Source organism: Acomys russatus, chromosome 32, assembly GCF_903995435.1.
Source record: "Acomys russatus chromosome 32, mAcoRus1.1, whole genome shotgun sequence".
NCBI classification, from domain to species: domain Eukaryota; kingdom Metazoa; phylum Chordata; class Mammalia; order Rodentia; family Muridae; genus Acomys; species Acomys russatus.
The window spans coordinates 37,370,543-37,394,559 of NC_067168.1; the positions used below are offsets into that span (position 1 = coordinate 37,370,543).

General features: G+C 43.7%; 1 protein-coding gene across 1 annotated transcript in view; it reads right to left on the reverse strand.

Annotated features, from left to right (window-relative positions):
* The window catches only part of Stac (SH3 and cysteine rich domain), a 115,951-nt gene that overhangs the window by 28,565 nt on the left and 63,369 nt on the right, over positions 1-24,017 (reverse strand). The window contains exons 3-7 of the mRNA XM_051140107.1: positions 10,026-10,126; positions 8,501-8,582; positions 7,441-7,556; positions 6,841-6,919; positions 303-367 (exon numbers count right to left, since the gene is read on the reverse strand). Of these exons, the coding sequence (XP_050996064.1) occupies positions 303-367; positions 6,841-6,919; positions 7,441-7,556; positions 8,501-8,582; positions 10,026-10,126 (443 nt within the window). The remainder of the gene's footprint in view (positions 1-302; positions 368-6,840; positions 6,920-7,440; positions 7,557-8,500; positions 8,583-10,025; positions 10,127-24,017) is intronic.

The window sequence follows — 24,017 nt, forward strand, 5'->3', positions numbered from 1 at the left end:
TTGCAGTAACATATGACAGAAAATTGTGCATGTCATTAGTACAATGTTTAGCCTTTTTTACATTTTATGCACTGTGCCACTTCCGTTCTGTGCTATGTATTAAGTGACATGTCAGTAGGCTTCACTGGCACTTCTTGTCAGACATGTTACAATTTTTTTCAAATGATTTTAAAAGACAGTTTGACATGAAACTGTGCCAAAAGCCCACCCCCCGCCAAGGGATTTTGTAATCCACTTGGGTGATGGTTGGCAGTTTGATGCAGGAAGTCTCACGTGACCTGTGATAGGTGATTGCTACATACCTGGTGGTTTATGGCCTTAGCTTGGTCTCTGAAGTCATCGGTACCGTTTTCTGGATATGTAAACACTGAGGGAGGAAGAGAGCACAGGTATTTTGTGTGGCTGATGTTTGGGGACATGGATGAATGGCCTGTTTTATTTATTCCCTGAACTGCAGCTTCTCATTGGCTGTTTCCTGCCCATCCCCTTCCTTACCTCCCTACCTTCATTCTTCCTTCAGAGGCGTTTTCCCTGCCTCCTTTTGCAGCATCCAGCTGGTCTCAAGTCAGCATCCCCCACAGCCCCCCCCCCCCAGTCCGTGTGTACTTGGTGATACACATCCCCACCGTCACTGGCCAAGTGTGTGCTTGAGACTGTTTTGTCTCTTTCCGTCAGGAGCAGAAGCGTGTTCACGGTGTGGAATCACTTGAGAAGACAATCTTGTTGCCTTTGAATATGTATGTACCTTTCCTAAACACCAGAATTTTTTAGATTCAATATCATGATGCTAGCTTCCTAATGCCACATTCCTAAAGTCTACATTCTGTTTTGAAGATGTAAAGCTTTAAACTTCAGAGCAACCCCCGATTTCTCACATCCAATGTGCCAAGGCTATTGCCCCAGTTTTTAAAATTATTTTTGAGCTTATTTTCGGAATGTGTAATTGTCTTTCATTTGCGTTGAAGGTATCGCCCTGGCTGCCTTGCCTTTGATAACGAAGCCTCTTCAGCTGGGTAGTTCTCACTGTCCAGATGCACGCTTGCCTAGAGTTCTTCACAGAAACTCAGTGAGCTTGACTTGCCAGGTCTGGTCCAGTGACCATGGCCAGCTTGTCATTCTCACTAGATGTGTTCTCTAGAGTGACCTGAGGCAGATGGTTCCAAATTTAGGCCATAAGGGTTTGGTTGTAAATTAATCTGCCACTACGGATGGCTTAGCATTTTATAATAGCATGTTTGTTATTCACTCTTTTATTTCCCTTTACAATATTAAGAAGACACCGGCACAGCATAGTATATATCCCATAGGAATCCATGTAACTCGGCTCACTGGTGTTCTGATTCTCTCTATTATTCATTATTCACTTAGTTTTGTAAAAATTACACTCTGTGTGTACGTGTGTGTGTGTGCACGCGCATGTGTGCATGTGCATGCATATATGTGTATACATGTGTGTGTGTTATATACCATATGAGCCTTTGGAGATCAGAGGACAGCTCCCACCATGTAGGGCCTAGGGACTGAACTCAGGTTGTCAGGCTTGGATTCAGGCTCCTTTACCCACTGAGCCATCTCACCAGAGTCTCTACTGTTGTTAAAATAGACCAAGGAACTCCTATGTTAAAACACACATTCAAAGCAAGAGCCCCCACAGAAGTACCGAGGAGTCTTAACTGTTCGGTGTATTCAGTATATAACTCCAGAGTTTATGGATACATTTCATTTGCACAAGGGTGCTCAAGGTGCCCATGTGCTACCAATGGTGCAGCTCTGAGCTATGAGTTGGTCCCTCTCCACAGAGTTTGCCTGAAACATTTGGGTACTTAACTTGGTGTTTACCTGTTGAAACAGGGCAGAGACCTACAACATCCCTTTTTGGTATTACATCACCCAAAATCCTGGTGTAAACATTTGATTCTGTATGTATAAAACTATATTCTTGCCAAAAGAATATTAAATATTGGAATGGAAACATGCAAAAGAGGTTCTAAAGAAGGGGATCCTATCAAGTTAGTCTACCATGTCCCATTTGGACTGATTGTACAGTTTTTTGAATTTCATATTCTTTTAGCCTGTGATTGAATATCTGTCTGAGCTTCTAGGTCAAAATGTGTATCACTGATGTGAACCTATTGAGAAAATTATTTGAAGTGACCTTAAGAGTTTGTTTTCAGATATGTAATCAAAACAGAAGGTCTGGAGTTACAGGTGGTTGTGAGCCATCCCACATGGGATGGTGGTGACGAAATCTGGGTGCGTGCTGAGAACTGAACTCAGGTCCTCTGCGAGAACAGTATGCCCCCAACCCCAAACTGCTTCTGAGACTGTGATATGCAGAAAAAAATAGGAACAACTGTGCATATAACAAAACTGCGTATACCACACACCTGTGATACCAAGCAACGCAGTATAGTACGCATCCATCTGTTGCACAACCTGGTATACTACACAACCATGTACTGCACAACTGTATACTGTACAACCGTGTATACTACACGACTTTATACTGAACAACTGTTAGTTTTGCTACTTTAAAGTTTTTTTTATGAAAAAGTAATTTTGTTGTTTATCTCATGACAAATGTTTAATAAAAATCGTGTCCAATATGCAAGGGAGTTTTGCTGTTTGTTGCTGAGAAGCAAAGGGAATCTCCCTTTTGGCCACATCCTAAAGAACTCCCTTTTTCGTTTCCCACTTTCTGTCATTTCATTTTTCAGACCTGTGACACCCATGTCACCTCTTTGTTTCCTCAGCTGATGGCTTTTCTGAATTAGTGAATTATCTGATATGAACCCAAATTTGAGTTCTTGGGCTAATTCCAGTGTAGTTGTCACAGAGTGCCTTTTAATGGTACATCCCTGGGCTCTGCCCATGAGGATTTTATTTCAGACTTTTGCATCCATATTTAAGAGAGAGCGGCCAGCGATTTTTCCCTTCTCCGACCTTGTTTGGTTTTGAAGTCAGTATTATAATAACCTCGTAAACCAAGTTAGAGAATGTGGCTGCCCTTCCTCCTTGCTGCACTTTCGTTTCTCGGAAAGAGTTTATGTAATGTGGAGATTTGCCTATTCCTTAAATGTTTGGTAGAATTTACCTATGAAGTGGTCGAGCCTTGGTATTTTTTGCCATGTAAAACTTTTAACATTGACTTGGTTTCCGATAAGGATTAGAATGACTGGGTTTCTGCTCCATCGCCCTGCACCAGGCCTCAGTCACTCTCATCTTTTTTGTATCAGCTCATTTAGAAGTGATTTTCCAGCTTTTCAACGAGACTTTGGTCATAGCAGTCTTTCCTTTTGAGTGTGTTTTGTTCCCTTTTGGTTGTGGTGTCTCGGTCCTCTGCTCTCTTCATCTTGAAAGTTGTTAGAGCTTACAAATTTTATTCTCCGTACTATCTTCTAGGGTTTATGGCCCTGTCTTTGCAATTTAATGATATCTGCTCTTATCTTTATTATTACCATCTTCAGGCCTTTTATGGATGGAGTATCATATTTTGTTTTCTGACTTTTTATTAACATGTATTTTATTAACGTGTTCACGTGTGTGTGTGTGTGCATGCACGTGTGCATATGCGCATGTGTGAGCACGTGTGTGCATATGAAGTCTGGAGGGTAACCTGGGGTATCACTCTTAAAGACTGCTTTCTTTTTCATCGATTGGCTCCTTGTTTCCACTTTTAGCATTCAATTTTTTTGCTAGCTTTTGTAGTTTGGAAAACTCACACTATTTTATTATTCCTTGTGTTGTTGTCTTGGGTCTTTAATGAAGCAAATTTTAATAAACTCTAAAGTGAAATATTTTTAAAGCTTCCCTCAAACAGCATGAGGATCTCTGAATTCTGGTTGTCTAGTTACAGACTGACACTTAGTTTATCAACAGCTTTTAAAATCTCCATTGCTTTTTACAAAGGCAGGCAATATTTGCCTAGCTTTAACTATGCATTTGCCACCGTTTTCACCTTTATTTATTAGCGGTGCATGTGTATATATGACGTGAAGGTGGCATGCGTGTGGAGGTCAGAGGACAACTTTCAGGGCCCTGTTTTCTCCTTAATCCACAGTGGGGGCTGGGGATTGAACTGACAATGGCTTGAATGGCAGGTGCCTCTACTCATGGGGCCATGTCACTGTCCCTACACTCTCTTTGCTTTTTATTGCTTCTTATCTCAGGGAATTTGTAGTGGTTGCTTTAGTTATGATTCCATGTTAAGAGTTCTCCCTCCCTCCCTCTCTCCCTCTCTCCCTCTCTCCCTCTCTTCCTCTCTCCCTCTTTCCCTCTCTCCCTCCCTCCCTCTTTCCCTCCCTCCCTGCCTTCCTCCCTCCTAAAGAGGTCATTTTACTGCCTTTAGCTTCAGCTGTCACCCGTAAGCAGCTCTTTGTATCATTTTCGCTATTCCTCTGTGTGTAATCTGCCTTTCAGCCTACATCAATGCTTGCTGTCTTTGAAGTCCTGCTGTGTCACAGAGATGCCTAGGTATGGCTCAGAGGAGTGGTTCTGTATGCTCTCAGCCAGAATGTTCTTGAATGTTCTCTCCCATCTCTGGGTATGCACTTCTAGAATGGCAGTTGGATCACGTTGGGATGGTCCACTTGCTTTCCCTTAGCAGCTTTACTCGGGCCTCTGTTGGTATTCATTATTTCTTGGCTGTGTTTCTAGATGCTGTTTGTCTCTTCAGCTGTGTCTAATTTCTCATTTAAGACAATTCCATTTCTACTTTATGATATTCTAGATGCTCTTTGAAGTTTTCTCAAATGTTCATATCTGATAACCTTTTGTTCTTTTGTTTTATTTTTTGGCTTATACTTAGCGTTTTAAACATAAATCCTGTTTGATGATTTTGACATATTTGCCTCTAAGGCTCTGATCATAATATCAACCGCCTGCTACTTCTCCCTGATAGTAGCACATTTTCCTGTTTGGTGAATTTTGATTGCTAAATTATGTTTGTTGAAAGCTTACTGTGGGGAGCGTTTGAGTTCTTAATTTAGATTTTGTAGACAGGAGTTACCCTTGTATCTGCTGCACAAATTATGACCTGATCATTTGACAATTTAAACAAAAATCCTAATTATTTTGCCTAATTATTCTCATACAGGGAACATGGATTCAGAGTGTACATTCAATAAGGAAAGCTCTCTCTATCTCTCTTCCTCTCTCTCCTATTTCCCCCTCCTGCCTTCCTTCCACTGTCTTGTTCCGTCCTGTTTTCTCTCCCCTTCCCCCACCATTTCTTCTCCAACTCCCCTCCCCCCATTGGTGACAATTTAGAATTTGAGATCTAAAAGCAGCATGTACTAAAGACAAAAGTAAATGTTTAAAAGCAAAGTTTGCTTGTTTTTCTTTCTGGGCAAAAGTTCTTCACCAAAAGCAAACTGAGGAGCACTGGGCTTTGTGACATCCTCGAGTAGATGTGACCAGCTCAGTCTTTTTGGAAAAAAACTTCTAAGAATGTGTATTGCTCATGTCCTGTGCCCTGCTCCTCTTCCAAGAAACCATGATCGATATGACTGTTGGGAAACGCAGCTGTCGGAGGCTTCTGGGAAGGCTGTTATCTGGCCATTTGAGCAAAAACAGGCAGCTGGCTTTTGCTTTTCCACTTGCTTGTGGGCTTTGCCCTCTAAGTGCATTTTTGCTACACACTGTTAAGAGCTCAGCTCGTGTTGGTACCATTTTCCTGTGTGATGGTGAGGAACTCCATGAAGTGATTTGATCCTTTATGATTGGAGAGAGTTAGATTCTTACAGATCTGGGGCCACATCACCCTGGGCTACTTCTAGCCCCCTTAAGAGGTATTTATCACTAGTCTCTGTGTTGGACCTCACATCCTTGGGACTGTGAAATAAAATCCTATCTGGAAGGGAAGTACCCAGCTTCCACCAAGCCAAAGGCTGAGGATGTCTTCAGCTAGTTAAAACCCCAGCTGAGACTCCCTGCGTTTGCTTTAACCTGCCTAGCTGATATTCCTACACTGCCCTACACTCTGTGTGTATGTGTGTGTGCATGTGTTTGTATGGGTGTGCACAAGTGACCACAGAGGCATGAAGTGGGCATCAGATCCACTGGAGTTGTAGTCTCTGAGCTGCCTGATGTAGGTGCCAGAATCCAAACTCTGCCATATCGGTGCAGCAATCAGCGCTCCTCACCGCTGACCCAACTCTCCAGCCCCCATAGGTTTTTTTTTTTTTTTTTTTTAATGTGTGTGCTTGCACATGCATGATCATATATGTGTGGGTACAGATGTGTGTAGAGGTTTGAGGGTGCATGTGTGCCAGTGTTTGCGGAAGCTGATGTGGCCAACCTCTGCTGTCATGTCATTCCTCGGGTACCATCCACTTTTTTCTCATGTGGGTACTGGACACTGATCTCAGGTCCTGTGCTTTCAAGGCAAGTGCTGACTGGGCTCTTTCCCATCCCCCACGGTGGTTTTTGCATTTTAACAATCTCCTGGAAGGACTGGAATGTGGAATGTGGTCCCTTCTCCTCTGACTGCCACCACTGCCCACCTGAACAGGTACCTCAGATGTGGTACAAAGTAATGTTAGGTTTTTCAGTTCTAATCCGCGTCCATGGAGGAAAACTTCATTCACAAAAGGGTTGTAAACAACTCCCAAGCCCGTTAATGGCCCAGGCCTGTAGGTCTGAGAACACAGAGTGTAGGGAAATGGAATCAGAGCACTGGAATTGCCTGGGAAGGACACCCACTTTCTTTCTAGAACAGTAGAACTCGGCCATGTCATATTCCAGAGTGAGCAGATGATAAGAGGAGTGTGGAAGGAATGGACCTAGCCCCTGGCAACCCCGGCAGCGTGCTCAGCTCTGGGTAGGGTAGTGTCCACTCACCACTGTTGCTGCGTGTCCTGAGGTCACAGCTGTCTCCTGGCCCATCAGCCTCTTCAGGAACCTCTCCGAGCTCTGAGGTCTTGGAGGAAAGAGGAGGAGACAGCACAGAATAAGCCAGCGAGCCATGTTGTGTTGTGGGCCAACCGAGTAGAACTTTAGCGTCGGTGCCAGAGCTAAAGAGGGACTTGCATGGCATTTGTGAGTTTCCAGCAGTTATACGTGGTCCGTCACTGATTGACATGTTAAGGGGCATACAGTTGTCCACGCATACTCACACACCTGGGCATGGCTTTTCCTTAAGTCACATTTAGCACCATTTCTATGGTTCTTCCAGTAGATGAACTGACATCACCTTTTGAGTGTCGAATGAAAATGATACTCTCTCCTGGAGGCGGTCAGGGTTTAGGTGCCTTATAACGTCACAGATTGTAGGAGACTGGGGGCTGGCTCGGTTGGTAAAGTGGGGGCAGTGACTGGCTTTTATGTGGGTTGGGGATCAAACTTAGGTCTTCATGCTTGCCCCACCAGCCCTTGACAAGCTTAGCCATCTCCTCAGGCCCCGCCCAGACACTTTAGGGAACCAGAAATGAGGTCAGTTACCGAGGTTCTGGGAGGTGAGTCAGAACCGCTGCCTGAGCCGCCCTTCTTTGTTCTCTGGGCCAGGGATGTGCCGAATCGGAGGGCCTCGTACACTGGATCCACCTTATTGCCACAAGCTGCAAAAGAAGAAAATACCTATCTCAGCCGCCATCCCGCCCGCTCCCCCTGACTTGGGAAGCCAGATCTCTGCTGAAGAGCTCTGGGGACCTGGCCAAGGGGCTGTGTGTTAGCTCTTTCCTAATGGACGAGGGCTCACGTCAAACATCCTTGCTTTCTCAGGGCACTCCACGTGCCCAACCGGAACCAGGGTCCGAATAATCATACTGCTGCTCTCCCAGGGAACTTGACGTGTCTAACCAGAATTCTGCTCCCAAAGTCTTCCCAAGTGGCTGGCTTTCCTCTTCTGTTATGTTTCCCCCTACACTTTGCAGGTTCTTCCCTGGGACTGGTTTGTTTCCTGCAGTGGGAAGCTATGATCACCAAGATACTTGGTCTTGAGAGAAAAAATAATTGAAGTAGGACAAAAATGTTCTCAAGAATAGGAAATGACCACCCCTCGGAATTATGTTTGTAACGAAAAGCTGTCGAGTTTGTCATTTCTAGTTTAAAATCCACCCAAATGGGAAGACCATAGGTATAGAAGCTTGCAGGTACAGAAAACAAAGCAAACAAAAGCAACCTGCCCATAAAACATCAAATAGGATTCTGCCCACTACGAGTGACCACTGGCAGAGGGTTCACTGAGTCTTGATTAGTGGGGAGCTGACTCTGCCCCAGGGCTGCACCCTGTGCTGATGGTTGAGTGGGTGTGTTGCTTTGATGCTGGTAGCTGGGCAAGTGTGTGTGGTGTCTACTTTTGAGACTCTATGGTTTTCAAACTCCTTCTGGGAAATGGTGACAAAGATGATTCCTCTTTGGCAAAATGAGTGGATCTGAAACAGCGACCACACCGATATCTAAGGCTGTCTCACTGGCTTTTGTGACCCTGTGTGGGTCACCGTCATCATCGACTTTGCTGCTAAAATCCCACCCACCTCAGAGCATTACTGTCCCAACTCACCAATGGGCATAACTTCTTTAATGCATCCAAACTGTTCGTGAATGAGCAAGGGGGAGCTGTAGTAACGCCGAAATCCCTTTGGCTGGAGAGAGAAGGGCTTAAGATCAGAGGAGAGATGGAGAAAGCCATGCAAGAGTCCTAAAAACAAACCCAGTTGTTGCTTTCCTTTACCGTACTGGTAGAGCCTATTAATTTTATAACTTAGCACTGAAAGGGGACAGAGGAGAGAGGACTGGATGGAGGTGAACAAGGTAACATTCTATCCAGAAGGCAATCTCTCGGCCTTCTGCTCCTTGCCCCTTGTCCTGTGCCCTATAGCCTCACTGTACACAGAAACCCCTCACCCTCAGGACGCACCTACCAGTTTTCTACCACAGCTTACGGTGGATGCTTCAAATGATAAGAAGCTTACACAGGAGAAGGTAGATGTCAGGGCATGTCTAAGGCCCCTGTATATTTCCACAGTGTCACCCAGAATCATCACTTTGATCCCTTGCTTCTTTTGTGCTTCTGACCCCTTACCTGTGGGCTTTTCCTTTGGCTTGGGGGAACTGATCTTGGAAAGGCAGAAGGGGACATATGCAGCAGGAATTCAAGAGGACACTGCAAGCCAGAGTCACTGGATGCGTTTTCTAAGAACCTAGGCTCACTAGAATCCACGCTTGGAAGGTATCTTGGTGACCTGGACCCTAACAGCACCCATGAATCCTCACACACGTTCTTGCAAGTGGTGCCCATCTTTGTCTGAGCACTGCCCGAGATGAGGTCAGGTCTTTGGTAACATTGCATCTTGTGTTAAGATATTGTATTTACTTATCATGATGGACTTTCCTTAAAGTCAGCAGAATTCCTTTCCTGGGCTGGGAAAACAGTTTCCGAAGACTTGCTTATTCTCTGTAGCAGACATTCTTGACGTAACACTTTGCTCACTCTAGTTCCACTGGCCTTAAAAGTGTTCTGGGATGCACTGGGACAAATGCCCATGCTCCTGAGATAGTGTGAGCAGAATGTGGTCAGCCTGTGAGATCTCCTTTAGTTTGACCAACATGGCTGCCACAAGTGGCAAGTAAGTGCTCCTGTATGCTCATATTGTGGTGGGGGTTAGCTTCAGTCTTCGCTCCACTTCCACTCAAATGGCAGCTAATTAAACACCTCATAACCTAGCTATAACAAAGCAGCCTTGTTGGCATGGGCTGCTGGGGGGCTGCTGCAATGCTTTGCTTAGTTTTGACTTTGAAAATCTGAATTGTCTGAGGAGGAGAGAAATGAAGTGCTAGCTGAGAAGGTCCCACAGGAGACACACCTGATGCTCTCCTGAGCACGTTTCTGGTGTGGGACAATTGTTACTGAGATTGACACGCCCCCTGCTCCATCACTGTGCCAGTTAAGCTGAGTGCCAGGCCAGTGTTCCTGAAGATGCCCCAGAGTGCTTGAGGAGGGGTTTATAGGTTGTGGCTTCCCTGGGACAGACTCTGAGGGACTCTGGGCTGAGAGTCCCAGGGCTCCATCTGGCACTAGCCCTTACCAGCTTGCCCATGCACCGCTGGGGTGCCAGGCCATCTGCACACTTGTGATGGATGCTCATTTTACAGGCTCCACAGCGTAGTCCATGCTTTGCGTGTGTTCCTGTCAGGCATACAGCAAACTTTGGTTAGGTACAGCTTGCTCCTTCCTGTGGTTGAGTCTGAAATCACTGAAAGAAAATGATACTTCCAAACAGTTAATTCTTCTCTTGTTTTTTTTTTTTTTAAATGAAACTTGAAAAATGGAAAAACTGTAATAAAATGTATGTTTCCCCTCAACCCACATTTTTTTCTCAAAGTGTCTACTCTTGTTTATTCCTTGTTCTCCCCTTTATAATATAGACGAGGCTATATGATATAAAGGAGATGGCTCATGATGTAAGCAGATCTGAGCCACCCCTTGTTTTCTTTCTCTTAATCCAAGTTAGCAAAATACATGTTCTTTACTGTTCACGTAGGTCATCCGCCTCTTCTCTTTTGATCCTTACTGAATCACGCCTACCCTAATGTCTTACCTATTCTCACAGGCTCACCATGATGGGTAAGTGTGGTGTGAGCTGGGGGAAGCCTGCAATCCCTTGTACTCCTGAGGTACTAGCCACGCGACTTTCTTTCAGTTCTCTTCTGCCTTCCCAGATCTTGCATACACTGCTTTATATATCTGGAATGCTTGCCTGTCACTCTTGGCTAGTGACCAATGCTTTGTCTCTGTCATTCATACGAGGCATTTCCCTTCCTCTGTCCAAATGTTTTTCTTCTTTGCCCTCTTCCTTGTATCTCTCTATCATCCCCTCGTCCTCCTCGTCCTCCCCGTCCTCCCCTCTCATCTTATTCTCCCACCTTCTTCTCTTCCCTCTTCCCCTTCCATCTTATCACACTAATCTTTCTCTTCCTTCCAGCTCTCTGCCCTCTCATCTCTCTCCCCTCCAATTCTCCACCCTCTCCTTTCCTCTTTCCTTCTCCTTCCCTTTCGTTCTGGAGATGAGACCTGGGGTTTCACACATACTAGGTATGCATTCAGCCACTGAGCTACAGTCCAGACCTCCTAAGGTTACTGTGCATAACCCTGTGATTATCTGTCTCTCCTCTTCTCTTCTCTTCTCTTCTCTTCTCTCTCTCTCTCTCTCTTCTCTTCTCTTCTCTCTCTCTCTCTCTCTCTCTCTCTCTCTCTCTCTCTCACACACACACACACACCGTGAAGGCATGTTACTTATTTATACACAGTGGTAGAAAAGCACCTTTGTTTCTGAGAATAATCACTCAGGTGGAGCATGGTATTCTTTCAAAGGCTGTCCTTGGAAATTAAGGACTTTTCATTTCCATTCAGAGCCTGCTAGTTGTGCCTGTGTAGGAAGGTAAACAAGACCTTCAAAGGGAAGTAGTTTTTCACTATGAGCTAGCCTCAAAAATAGTGTCATTATGAATGATGGCAGATTTTCCTTCATCTATACCTTTCCTTTCCCTGACTTCAGTTTCCGGCTTGCTTTTGTACTTTACTTCTTGATATGAGTCAGACCACCAGTGATTACTCAGTGTTATCCGTTCCCGTTTTCTCCATGCAAGGACAAGCTTGATTGAATGGGGAAAGCTTCTACTCTGACCTGGTTTGGATTACTGCGGTGGCCCTGGTTTATTCTAGAAGGATTTGGAGAAGGCCTGGTCTGACCTTATTCTGTTACTACTGCCTTCCATCACTGATGCCTTGCTGTATGTCCCCTTTATGCCTGGTTAGAGAGAAAAACAATCTAGTTTTGAATTTTAATATGTCCACATGGGCTCTCAAATTTAAAAATGTAGCCCATATTTCTGTTCCCTTGACTGCTTTAATCATCAAAGCAGAACACTTTCCCTACAGAGTTGCTAACAGAACAGTGTCATAAAGAGATGCCAGTCGGTCCCGCAGGAGGAAACCAAATGCTGGAGCAGTATGACAAACTACAAGATGGCAGCGTCAAAATGAAGCCTCTGATGGGGGTGATATACGTGCCTTTAACAGATAAAGAAAAGCAGTGGTCCAGGGATGAACTGTAAGAGCAACACAAGCTTGACCAGTCGTTCTATCACATTGCAGTGGATTGCTCATCTCAGTCCTTAAAGCATTTGAAAACCAGCAACATCACAGTTTGTTTGGACTTTGTTACATTCTTATTTTCAGCATGAAAATGTGTGGTTCTGTAGGGTTTCCTAATTCAAAGAGGCACAGAGCCAAACTGGTAGAGATGGGCTGCAAAGCGTAACTTTGTATGTATGTTATTTTTAACATGCTCACATTTTATTTTAAAAATATTAAAAGAAAAGGTGAGAGATAGATAGATAGATAGAGAGAGAGAGAGAGAGAGAGAGAGAGAGAGAGAAGGAGAGAGAGATGTCCTTTGACCTATGAAAAGATTATGTCCTAATCTGATAATCATAAATTGAAAATCCTGTGAATCAGAAGTGCACCAAAAGGGGTTAGAGGTAGAGTTAAGTTGGTCAAGGGCTTGCCTTGTGTGCAGGAGGGCCTGTGTTCAGCTCCCAGAACCCACATAAAACAAAAAGGCTAGGTGTGATGATTCGTGTTTGTAATTGCAGTGCTGGCAAGGAGACAGGAGGATCTGTGGGGTTCCCTAGACACCTACCCCAGCCTAATCAGTGTCTTTCAGGCCAGTGAGCCATCCTCTTTCAAAAAAGAAGGTGGGTTGTGTCTGAGGAGCCATACCTGAGAATTCCTCTAGCCTCCATAGGCTCTTGTGTACATGTATACACTTGTGCATCTGCACACTCACAAGCATGCACCCATGCACAAACACATGCATACACAAACTGCACTTAATAGTCTCACTCTATTATACACTGCATCTTGGAACTGCTTTGCTCCCCCAGCGTAGTGTGGCTGCCTAGGTCTTGAGGCTCACTGCTACCCAGCTTCATGGGACAATGCCTTACAGTTGTATTGATAATTAGCCTGGGATATGATCAAAATCTGGAGTACAGATTTTACTGAATGTATACAAATTTTTCATTATTAAAATTGAAAATCCCTAAATTAAAGTGTTATATAAGTCTGGAGCTATGCATAGAAAAGGATTTCATAGGGGTGGATGAGGTAGCTCAGTGCACAAATGACAACCTGAATTTGATCCTTGTAACTGGTAGAAGGAAAGAACTGACTCTGGGAATTTCCCTCTGACCTCTGCATATAAGCAGGGGTATACAGACCCCTGGTACGCTAAACAAGTAAACAGATGAATGAACATAAAACATTTAAAAGAAATGATTGTATAAGATTAAATACTTAGAAACAAAGATGCCACTGAATTTCAAGTAAATAATATTGGATTAGTATAATACACTTAATCATATTGAAGACCCAGTAAAAATATACTGTAGGAACTAAAAATCACTGATAGAAAGAGTAGAAGTGAATTTAGTATTTATTTGGAAGAGAGAAAGCTAGTGAAACATGGTAAGCAGTTTAACAACAGACAGGAACACAAAATTTCAAAATGACAGTTTAGAAACTGGAAGGTCCATAGTCCATAGAACCTCAAAAACAGTCAAATTGCAAAGTCTGGCAAAAAATTTTTTCCAACCTAGATTTTTTTTGCCAACCTAGATTTTTATACCTAGCTAAATTACCAAATATAAATGATGGTAGAATATAGATATTTTCCAAATTTTAAATCTTTTTTCAAAATACTTTTTCCATGTGCTCATTCTTAAAAACTAAATACTGTAAAATGTGCCCTAGAAAAATGACAGAGTACGTTCAGAAATTAAATAAAATAAAACATTAGTTGTAGTGCAGAAGAAACATGGGGGAGAAGTGGGGTCTACGATATAAGTCTGCAGTAGCCCAGGTTAGAACTGCAAGATGAAGTAAGAGGGTAAGATTAAAACGGAGCATGGAAGTTTGTTGACTTTGAATTTTATAATAGATAATAACATTTGAAAGGTCTGTGGAAGTGTTTATAAACTGCAGAGGTATAAAAAATTAAGGGAGTAGAAAGGGCATTTTTTTTTATTTTGAGGGAAAATAAAATGTGTGTAAAGAAAGAAATGTAACCATAGTCAAATATTTGAATTAGAAAATATCAGTGGTTAGTCATAGTGCCAAAACTGACCTTCAAACTTACACAAAATTGTGATTTAACTGTTGTGATAAAGCTCTTTTGGAAAGGGCAGAACAAGGAAGGCAGATGAGTTCTGGTGGCCTGAGACATAAACTCTTATCTATAGCAGGAAGTCATCAAAGGCTTCATTAATTAGTATGAACAGTGGAAGCACACCCCCTAGAACCACAGATGTGAAGGTCTCAATGCAATGAGGGCATGATGGAGGGTGCCTTTCAGAGTGAGTCTGGGATGTAGCACTTTTAGGACCACCTCTCTTGACTTGTTCTCATGTACTGTTATGGCAAAAGGCAGATGAGAGCCAGGGCAAGATGGTTCAGTGGGCATGGGGCTTGCTGCTCAGCCTGGTGACTGAGTCAATGATCAGGACCCACATAGCAGAGAGAGAGAACCAATTGCCACAGTGGTTCTCTGATCTCCATATGAGCACTATGGCACATACAACACACACACACACACACACACACACACACACACACACACACACTTTGTTAAAAATGAGTCTCTGGAAACAAGATCAAGGTAGATCCTTGGCTTGTGAGGCTTATGGCATGGAGCTGAAGGCAACTAATGAGGCCAATTTGTTACTTAATTCATCAGTTATTCCTTGGACTTTTGATGTTCTAGCATAAACCAAGACAGTTTTAGGAGTTACAAGTGCAAATCATTGAGAATATTAGACATACCTTCTGATGGATCAGGAAGAGGCCAGAAAAGCACTGATTAGGGATTACACATTGGGCTGTTTCACTGGCTTGCTATTACTTAACACTGGGGGCTACTGAGCCATCCATCCAGAATTAATGCTGAAGTCTAGAGTGTAAGGAAGTCTAAACATAAATGTTGAAAGAAAATACTTAAATACCCCCCCTCCCCAGGTCTGGGGAGATGGCTCAGGGGGTTACTGTGCAGGAGTGAGAACGTGAGTCTGGATCGTCAGAACCTGTGTAAATCTCATTTGTCTTTTATTCTGCAATCCCAGCATTCCTATGGGGAAATGGGAGACAGAGAAAGGAGAATCCCTCCAAGCTGCTAGGTCACCTGGCCCTGGGTACACAGTGGCCAACAACAAGAGACCCTGTCCCAAACAAAGTGAAAGATGGGGGCCGACACCTGAGGTTGTTAGTCCTCTGTCCTCTACGTACACACACACACACACACACACACACACACACACACACACACACACACACACACTCTCACACTCTCACACACACTCACACACACACTCACACACACTCACACACACATACACACCCACATACACACACACTCACACACACACACACTCACACACACACACTCACACACTCACACACACACTCACACACACACTCACACCCACAGATACACCATGCACAAATATACACAAAGATAGATTTTTTTCTTTATGTTGGTAGCACATCTATTAGAATGACATGCTATTAATGAAATCTGTTACATATATATATACACAAATATAATACATATATATTAAACAGTTGGCCATACCATTTATTTTTTTCTTTTTGTGGTACTGAGTATTAAACTTATGGCTTTGCACATGATTGACAAGGGCTCTAACACTAAACTAAATTTCAGTGTGTGTGTGTGTGTGTGTGTGTGTGTGTGCAGTTTTGTTCTCTTTTGAGACCAAATCTGGCTATGTAGCTTAGGCTAGCCTTGCTCTAACTATGTTCTTCTGATTTTTCTCTCCTGAGTTTTGAGGTTATAGGTATGTGCTTCTATACTTAGATTGGCTGGAACGATTCTGAGAGGATTTTGACATTGAGACATTGCTTAACTCTTAGGAAAATTCAATATAATGTCAAAGTTAAAGGCAAAGTAAGGGTTAACAATCCAGAGTCCTTAACTATAGAAATGATTTGGAGAATGAGGAAAAACCACATGTGAAAAAGAAATGCAGCCTTAGTACAGTATTTGAATTAGCAGGAATGTTTAAATGTTAATTTAAAAAATTTAGATTGCTTCAGTTCTGTCCTGAAGAAATCTAAATTTGTCTACAATTACCACTGTAGAATTATGACTTCAGCTCATTTGATGAAAATTAATATAAATCAAGATAAGAAAAAATGCTTTTTCGCTGTGAAATGGAAAACTTTTTCTTTTTCTTTTGAGGCAAGAGCTCCAAACTTGCTATGAAACCCAGGCTATCAGAATCTTCCTACATCTAACCTCTTCAGCACTTGAGTTACAGATGTGTGCCACAATACCCAGCTGGCTTAGAAAAAATACTTTAAAAATGTATAACCCTATATATAAACATGAACATCTATAAATACAACAGCTTACCCTCATCTGTCAGGGTTATAAGATTCCCACTCTATGCCTAAAACCATGAGTAGCACAGAATTCTAAATATACTATTTTTATTCTATCCATTCTCATGATAAAGCTAACTTTTGAATTATTAGGAATAGTAAAAGCAACAACCATAGCTACGACATTGTACCATAATGAGATTTATGCGACTATAAAAATCTCTGTCTCTCCTTCTCCTATGTCAAAATCCCTCATGAGTGGTTCTCACTATCTTCCTGCCATGGGAGTTGATATAAAGCCTATATGGTGAGGGGAAATGGGATGAGTGACATGGGCACTGAGATGTAGTTGGTCTGATAACCGAGATGGCTACCCTACAATGACCAGGTGGGTGACGTACACGGCATAAGTACAACAGGAGAGGGGGTGCTTCTGCGCAGGGCAGTGTGGACACTAGTCAGAAGTGTGCACAGTATAAAATCCCTGACTTGGTTACTTAAAGAATTTTCCATTAAAATAATTTCAGATAGTGGGTGATATGAGTAATTGGAATTGCCTTTGGTGTGGGGAGTACTGTTTTTTTTTTTTTTTTTCATGTTACTTAGGGCATATAATTCTAAATATAATCACACATAAAATAATTACCAGTACATTCAGAACGTAGGGTGCAGCTCCTTTACAGTCCCACGCCACTTCTGTCTGATATAATGACATGAAGACTATTTCTGGGCCCTAACGTCATACAAAGCCAAGTGAAGCCACGGAGAGTAACTCTGTCTCTTGGTACACGACAAAGGTCAATGTGAAAGAAAATCTGTTAGAGTTTGCCAGTGAGTACATAAACACACATCACCTGAAGAGGAGGAACAGTATACAAGAAGCCAGGAACTTGAATTATCATCTTGACGCTGTAAAAAGTAATTTAAAAAAATAATTGAGCTTTCATGTACCCGGGAGGAATAATTCCTTGCAGGTTTCTTCATTTGATTAATAAATGAGCCTTGGGTTTTGTATGTAAACTGTTATTTTAACTAAGGGGGCAGGGACAGCCGTAGCTGGTAGCTCCTCTGGAAAGAACGAAGGACTGTGGCTTATGTGACGCATTAGCTGGGAAGCCTTCTAGTCCTGTGATCTCCCATCCAAGTTCTAACCAGGCCCAAGCCTGCTTAGCTTCCAAGAGCAGTGGCGATCCGGTGCATTCAGGGAGACATGGACCAAGACTCTTATCTCAGTAGTCCTCTTAGCTAGGATCCTGTAGTCAAGGCTACAAGAGCATTAGCCATTGTGTCTACACTGCTGTCTCTAGGGGTGCATACAACTGCTCAAGGACCACTTATTTTATTGTTAAAAATGATAAGGATGCTGGGTGTGGTGGTGCACGCCTTTAATCCCAGCACTCGGGAGGCAGAGGCAGGTGGATCTCTGTGAGCTCGCGGCCAGCCTGGTCTACAAAGTGAGTCCAGCACAGCCAAGGCTACACAGAAAAACCCTGTCTGGAAAAACAAAAACAAAAACAAACAAAACCGATAAGGAGAGTTCTCCTTTAGTCAAAACCATGTTCCCATCTTGGTTGCTTACTATTCTTTTTGTGTGTGTGTGTATGTGTTGGCGTGTGGTGTGACGTGTGTGTAGTGCCTGCTCGTGAGTGTGTCAGTGTGTGTGACCACTGCACACGCACGGGAGAAGGAACACAAGGGGAAAGATTTCCTCCATCCCTAGCTATCTTACTTGCTCCCTTGAGACCCAGCAAGCCCTGGGGAGTTTCGTGTCTCTGTCACCTAGTGCTTGGGTTGCTGGCCTTTGCAGCTTTTCAGCCATGGCTGGTTGTTGTTTTTTTTTTTTTTTTTAATTTTTTATTTATTTAGGGGGGTGGGAGTACTGTGGATTTAAATGCAGGACCTTATTCTTCCCCATCGAGAGCCATCTCCCATTTTCTAATAATACCAGAGTTGTAAGACTTTGAAATACAAAAATAGGATATTGTTTAACAAATTACTATGACTTCTACAATAAGCTACATTTGGGTGTTCATATCTGGCTATGTGTGCATGTATATACACGTGTAATTTATGAGGACAGCATGCCTTAGTGGAAAAAGGTTCACACAGCAGTCCTGTGCTCCGGGACCTTGTGTAAAACACTCAGCCCTGAGTCCCTAACAAGCAGGTGCTGAGGTAATGAGTGTAGTGACAGTTTTGAGAATTCTGGAATTTTGTTTTCTTTAAAAATAATCACACACGAGCCGGGTGTGGTGGCGCACGCCTTTAATCCCAACACTCGGGAGGCAGAGGCAGGCGGATCGTTGTGAGTTCGAGGCCAGCCTGGTCTACAAAGTGAGTCCAGGATGGCCAAGGCTACACAGAGAAACCCTGTCTCGAAAAACCAAAGGAAAAAAAAATCACACACACACACACACACACACACACACACACACACACGGAGGAATATTATAAGAATGTGCTTTCATTTTAATCCCAGGTATAGGGGGGAGGTGGGGCTGCTTTGGCCTGCCTGTAGCAGCTGACTATGATTTGCCTTGTGCTCTAGCAGATGTGTGGTTTTGCCAGATGAAGGTAGTTTCTGTGATTCTGTGACATTTGGAATTCTGGGAACTTTCCAGAGGTTATATAAATGCTAGGCCCCCCGAGAGGTGGGATTGGTGGTGGTTGGTCATTTAGGGAGGATGGCTACAGTTTGTTATTAGTTGTTATAGTCAAAGAAGAAACAAAGTAAAGAGATTAGATTTTAGATTCAGGGATCTCTGTCTCTGTCTCTCTGTCTCTGTCTCTCTCTCTCTCTGTCTCCCTCTCTGTCTTTCTCTCTCTCCTCCGTCTTTTTCTCCTATCTAGTGTTAGGGAGTAAAACAAGGGTGGGTGGGTGGGGGTATAAAGGATGGGAAAAAGAGGAACTCACAAATTAGCAAAGATCTGCTACAAGTGAGACCGTCACCTCCTGAGCAGTGACTGACCATGCAGTTACCACTTCAGGTTCCTCAAGTCTGAGCTAGCTATGTCAAACACAAGAACTGACATGGCTGTGATTTAGCACAAAGTTAGTCTCAAGGGGCTGGAGGAATGGCTCAGCCCTTCAGAGTGCTTACTGCTCTTGCAGAGGATGCGTTTCAGTTCCCAGCACTCAAGTGGCAGTTCACAGCTGCCTGTAATTCCAAGGAATCTGAAGAGCCCTTCTGGCCTCTGTGGCACCTCACTCACAGGACAGCTGATGGGCGACCTGGGTGTGGAACCCCAGACTTAGATCAGCATTGCCACAGTCTAACCTTCCAATGGGAACATCACAAAGATAGGTAGAACTGGAGATCACTATGGAGCAAAGTAAGCCAGACTAGGGACTCAGACAGACAATACTGTAGGCTTTCTCTCATGTAAAAAAGTCTATCTCTTGAACCTGGTGCAGTGGCGCAGGCCTGTAATCCCAGCACTCTGGGAGGCAGAAGCAGGTGGATCTCTGTAAGTTCGAGGCCAGCCTGCTCTACAAAGTGAGTCCAGTATAGCCAAGTATACACAGAGAAACCCTGTCTTGAAATACTAAAAAAAAAAAAAAAAAAAAAAAAAAAAGCATTGAATAATATCTTGGAGAATTCAACTCTTAAAAGAAGGAGGGAGGGAAGGAAAAAAGAAGAATTCATTGCTTGGTAAAAATGACTTCTCCAATAAACAGTGGAAGAAGAAATAATGGTGAGGCATCTGGTTCATTTTTGGTGAAAGCAACAGGTGCTTATCTAGAAGAATTTCAGAAATAAAGTTTGGATGAAGCAAGAAACTAAGAGTTGAAACTAATAAATTACCTAAAGAAAATCTAAGTACTAGCTTGTTTATTCTTAATAAGAGTGACTCTTTCTAAGCACAGTATTTTGGGTTTTTTTTGTTTGTTTGTTTTTTGGTAAAACAATACACCAAACACATTGGTTAACATGGATCACATACAAATATGGTCATAATGGTTGGGGTGTGGCACAGGTGGTGGATTGGCTGCCTAGTAAGTGTGAGGCTCCAGGCTTGGTCCCCAGCACTGCACAAACTGAGGTAGCTCATGACCTCAGTCTTGTAAAATGGGAGGTGGAGGCAGGAAGATCAGGAGTTCAAGGTCATCCTTAGTTACATAAGGAAGTTCAAGGCTAGCCTTTGTTGCATGAGAGCTGGTCTCAAAACAATAACACACATTAACTATCACACACACACACACACATATACAAGAGAGAGAGGTGGGGGGAATGAACTTGAAAAACTACTGCCTATGAAATCAATGGATTTATGAATTCTTCTTACAAGTTGAAGGGGGGAAAAGGTAAAGAGCTAAAGGCCTACAGTATCACACAAAGATGTGAACTAACAACTAACTAACTAACTACAAACAAAAGAAATGGATTTCAAAATTAAGCATTTAATAAATGGGAGACTTAGAAACCAAAGAGTTAAGAAAAGGGATATAAAACTCTCTCTTGTTCCCCTCTACCAAATAAGCAAAAACTGGGGAAAAAAAATACACGAACAAACAAACAGTTATTGGTTGCATATGGCATGACTGTTGCTCATACTTTGAAGCTGGAAGAGGGAAATAACGTCACTGTTGTCAGGTAAATTTGGGCCAAGTATTTCCTTGTGCTAAACACAAGGAGCTTACAGCAATTTCAACTTCAGGACTGGGTCTTAGGAACACAAAGCAAACCTGCACAGAATGAACAAACGCTCCCTTCAGCTTGTCTAATAAAAACACTGAGATAGGTGAAACAACAAAATACCACAACACTGGATCATAGTTAATTCAAGCTGGGAACATCCATAAGCAAACTAGATTTTTGGCTAGTGGAAGGATAATGACAAGTATGGTTGGGGTGTGGCACAGAGCAGAAGCCCTAACCTTTAGAAACCGCCCTTAAAATAGGCAGGCACGTGCACGCACAAAGGCTGCGATGGCATCAGGTGAAGTGTGACGATTTCTATGTGGGTGGTAGACTTACAAACCTTTTCAGTTTTTGCTTTTGCTTATTTATTTATATCTCCTCATTTCCCACATTGAGCGGTTTTCCCTCGTAATAAATAAAGCAGGGCATGTATTTGAAGGGAAGTGTAATTGTTTTTGAGGAATTAGAAAAATAAGGCCATCTTGAAACAAGAGGACCCTCCGGGGCAGTTTGGGTCCTGGGAGCCATTGTTGGCACTGTTGGGGAAGAGATATGGCAGCTTAGGGAGGAATGGTGGGGTCTGGGGAGATGGCCCAATGGGGAAAAGGCTGGATGCGGATGCAGGAGGGTCTTGGTTCTCAGCACCCCCAGTGGAAAGCTTCCTGGTTTGATGCTCTTCCCGTCACACCCAAGCAGCCCCAGCTCAGGCCAGGCTTTCTGTGACCTGCTGTTTTTCACTCTTCCCGAAAGGAGTCTTAAATGTCTCAGTGTTCCCCCTGCACTGCATCAGGTACTAGGAAGATCTTGAGCCGGGCGCTAAGGGCATCCCGTTTCAGATGGCTCCAAACCCTATCCATCAATCAACAGGTTTCTGTTAAAGAGGGAAGGTTGCCTTCATGGCTGAATCTCTTCATGTGGCCCAATTAAAACTATTAAAAATAGTCTTTCTCTCTCCTCTACCCTCCGCTCAACTCACGAGGTAGTGCCAAGTTTTCCAGGAAATAGAAGCTTGGAGGCCCGAAGGCTGATGGACGGAGTCTTCTTCATCGCTTCCCACCTTATTTCCTGAGGCCTTGTCTCTCAGTTGAACCCAGAGCTCACCAATAAGGCTGGCCTAACTAGCCAGCTTGCTCTGAGACTCCCTTGTCTCTGCCTTCCAAGTGATGCCAAGCCAGGCGGGATTGCCACATCTACTCTGTGTCATGTGGGTTCTGAGGATCCCCAACTCCCACCCCTACTTGCTGCTTGTATAGCAAACCCTTTAACCATTGAGCCATCTCCCCAGCTGCCCCACCAACAGCTGTTTTGAAATGCCATTAATGAAGCAGAAAGCTCCTATTAAAGTTAAGACGACCCCGGGGGCCCTTTCTTCCTTCCTAGGCTCCCCACTCTTTTCCTATAGAACGTTGTCTCCAACCCTGTCCTAGCTTGAAAAAAAAAATTAATGGCATTCATTGTTTATAAATGCCTCTGTTGATCTTTCCCATTTCGGTTCCTGACGACTAGTGGAAAAACTCTCTCATTTTCCCCCACCCCTCACCCACACTTGGCTTTAAAAATAGCAGTGAGAGCTGGGTTGGCGCAGGGCCTCCTGGGTTTTGAGTTCACAGCCTTTGCCCCTGGGGCCATCAGTTCATAATGTGATACATTGCTGGTAAGCTCTTCTTCTGGCATGTGTGTTTGGCTTAAAGCTTCAGGAGGCGTTGTCCTCTGATTACCACTCTGATGGCTCCACTCTGGTATTGACATCCTTTGCTGATGTTTTCTGTCCCCCCTTTTCTGAAAACCTGTTCTGAATGCCATTTGCTTCTTTCAGACTTGTTCTTGGAGCTCGAGCCTGGAGAAACTCTATTTATCTAGGTTGGCAAAGCGTAAGATGGGCAGTCCTTTCCCTCCAGGGTGCTTTTAGAGAAGTTGGGCATATGATTAATACCAACCTTCTTTTCGCACATGAAGCTCTTGCTTATTTTTAGTTTTTATTTCACAGTGCTGGAGATGGAACCCAGAGCCTCACATGGGCCAGGTAAACGTTCTGCCACCAAGCTACATCTCGGCCCCCTGTTAGAAGTTTTTGTTATGAGACAATGAATAACTAAGCTGCCCAGGCTCGCTTTGAATTTGAGCTCTTCCTGCCTCAGCCCTCCTGTGTAGCTGGGAGGACAGGGGTGTGCCACCGTGCTTGGTGAGGAGATTTGGTAGTGGAGAGAGTTTCTGGTTTTTATAAGCCCCAACCCATGCTCCTGGGCATCATTTTCTGTTAGCCAATTTTACAAAGTGCTGGTGTTGCTTCTGATCTCATTTTAAAGACACTAGGGTTGAAAGTAAGGGAATGACTTGTATAATTCCTCTACCCATCTGGCCTGGACTCCCCCACACTTTGCACCCCTTCTTCTACTTATCATTGTCCACCATTCTTAACACGGTCTGTGAGCACCAGTCTTGAGCAGGGTCTCACTTTCCATCAACCTGATGGGGCATAGCCCTTACTTTACCTATGTTATTTATACATGGAGGTTTAGAACAAGCAAGTCAAACCCAGGACCTTGAGGATAGTTCTATAGGCTGCAAGGTAGAGCAAAACACCCTAGAGAAGAGCAGTGATGTGATGTTAGCTTGCCTTTGAGAGACCAGTCAGCAGCACACAGAGTGGGCCGGGAGACACACCACATGTGGAGAAAAGTTATGTAACATGGGGAGCTGATCAAAAACAGCGCATTGGGGGCTGGGAAACCACTTGGTGCGAGCAAGGGGACCTAAACTCAACCCCCAGCAGCCATATGAAAAGCCCGACAGGGTGGCTGCCACTTGTAATACCAGTGTTGAGGGTGCGGAGATAGGAAGATCTCCAGGGCTTGCTGACCAGCTAGCTTTGCCCAATTAGGGAGCCCCAGATCCCAGTAAGAGACCTGTTTCCCAAACACAAGGGGGCCAGGGCCAGAGATGGGGGCCTCAGCAGATAAAGGGGCCTGATGAGTTTG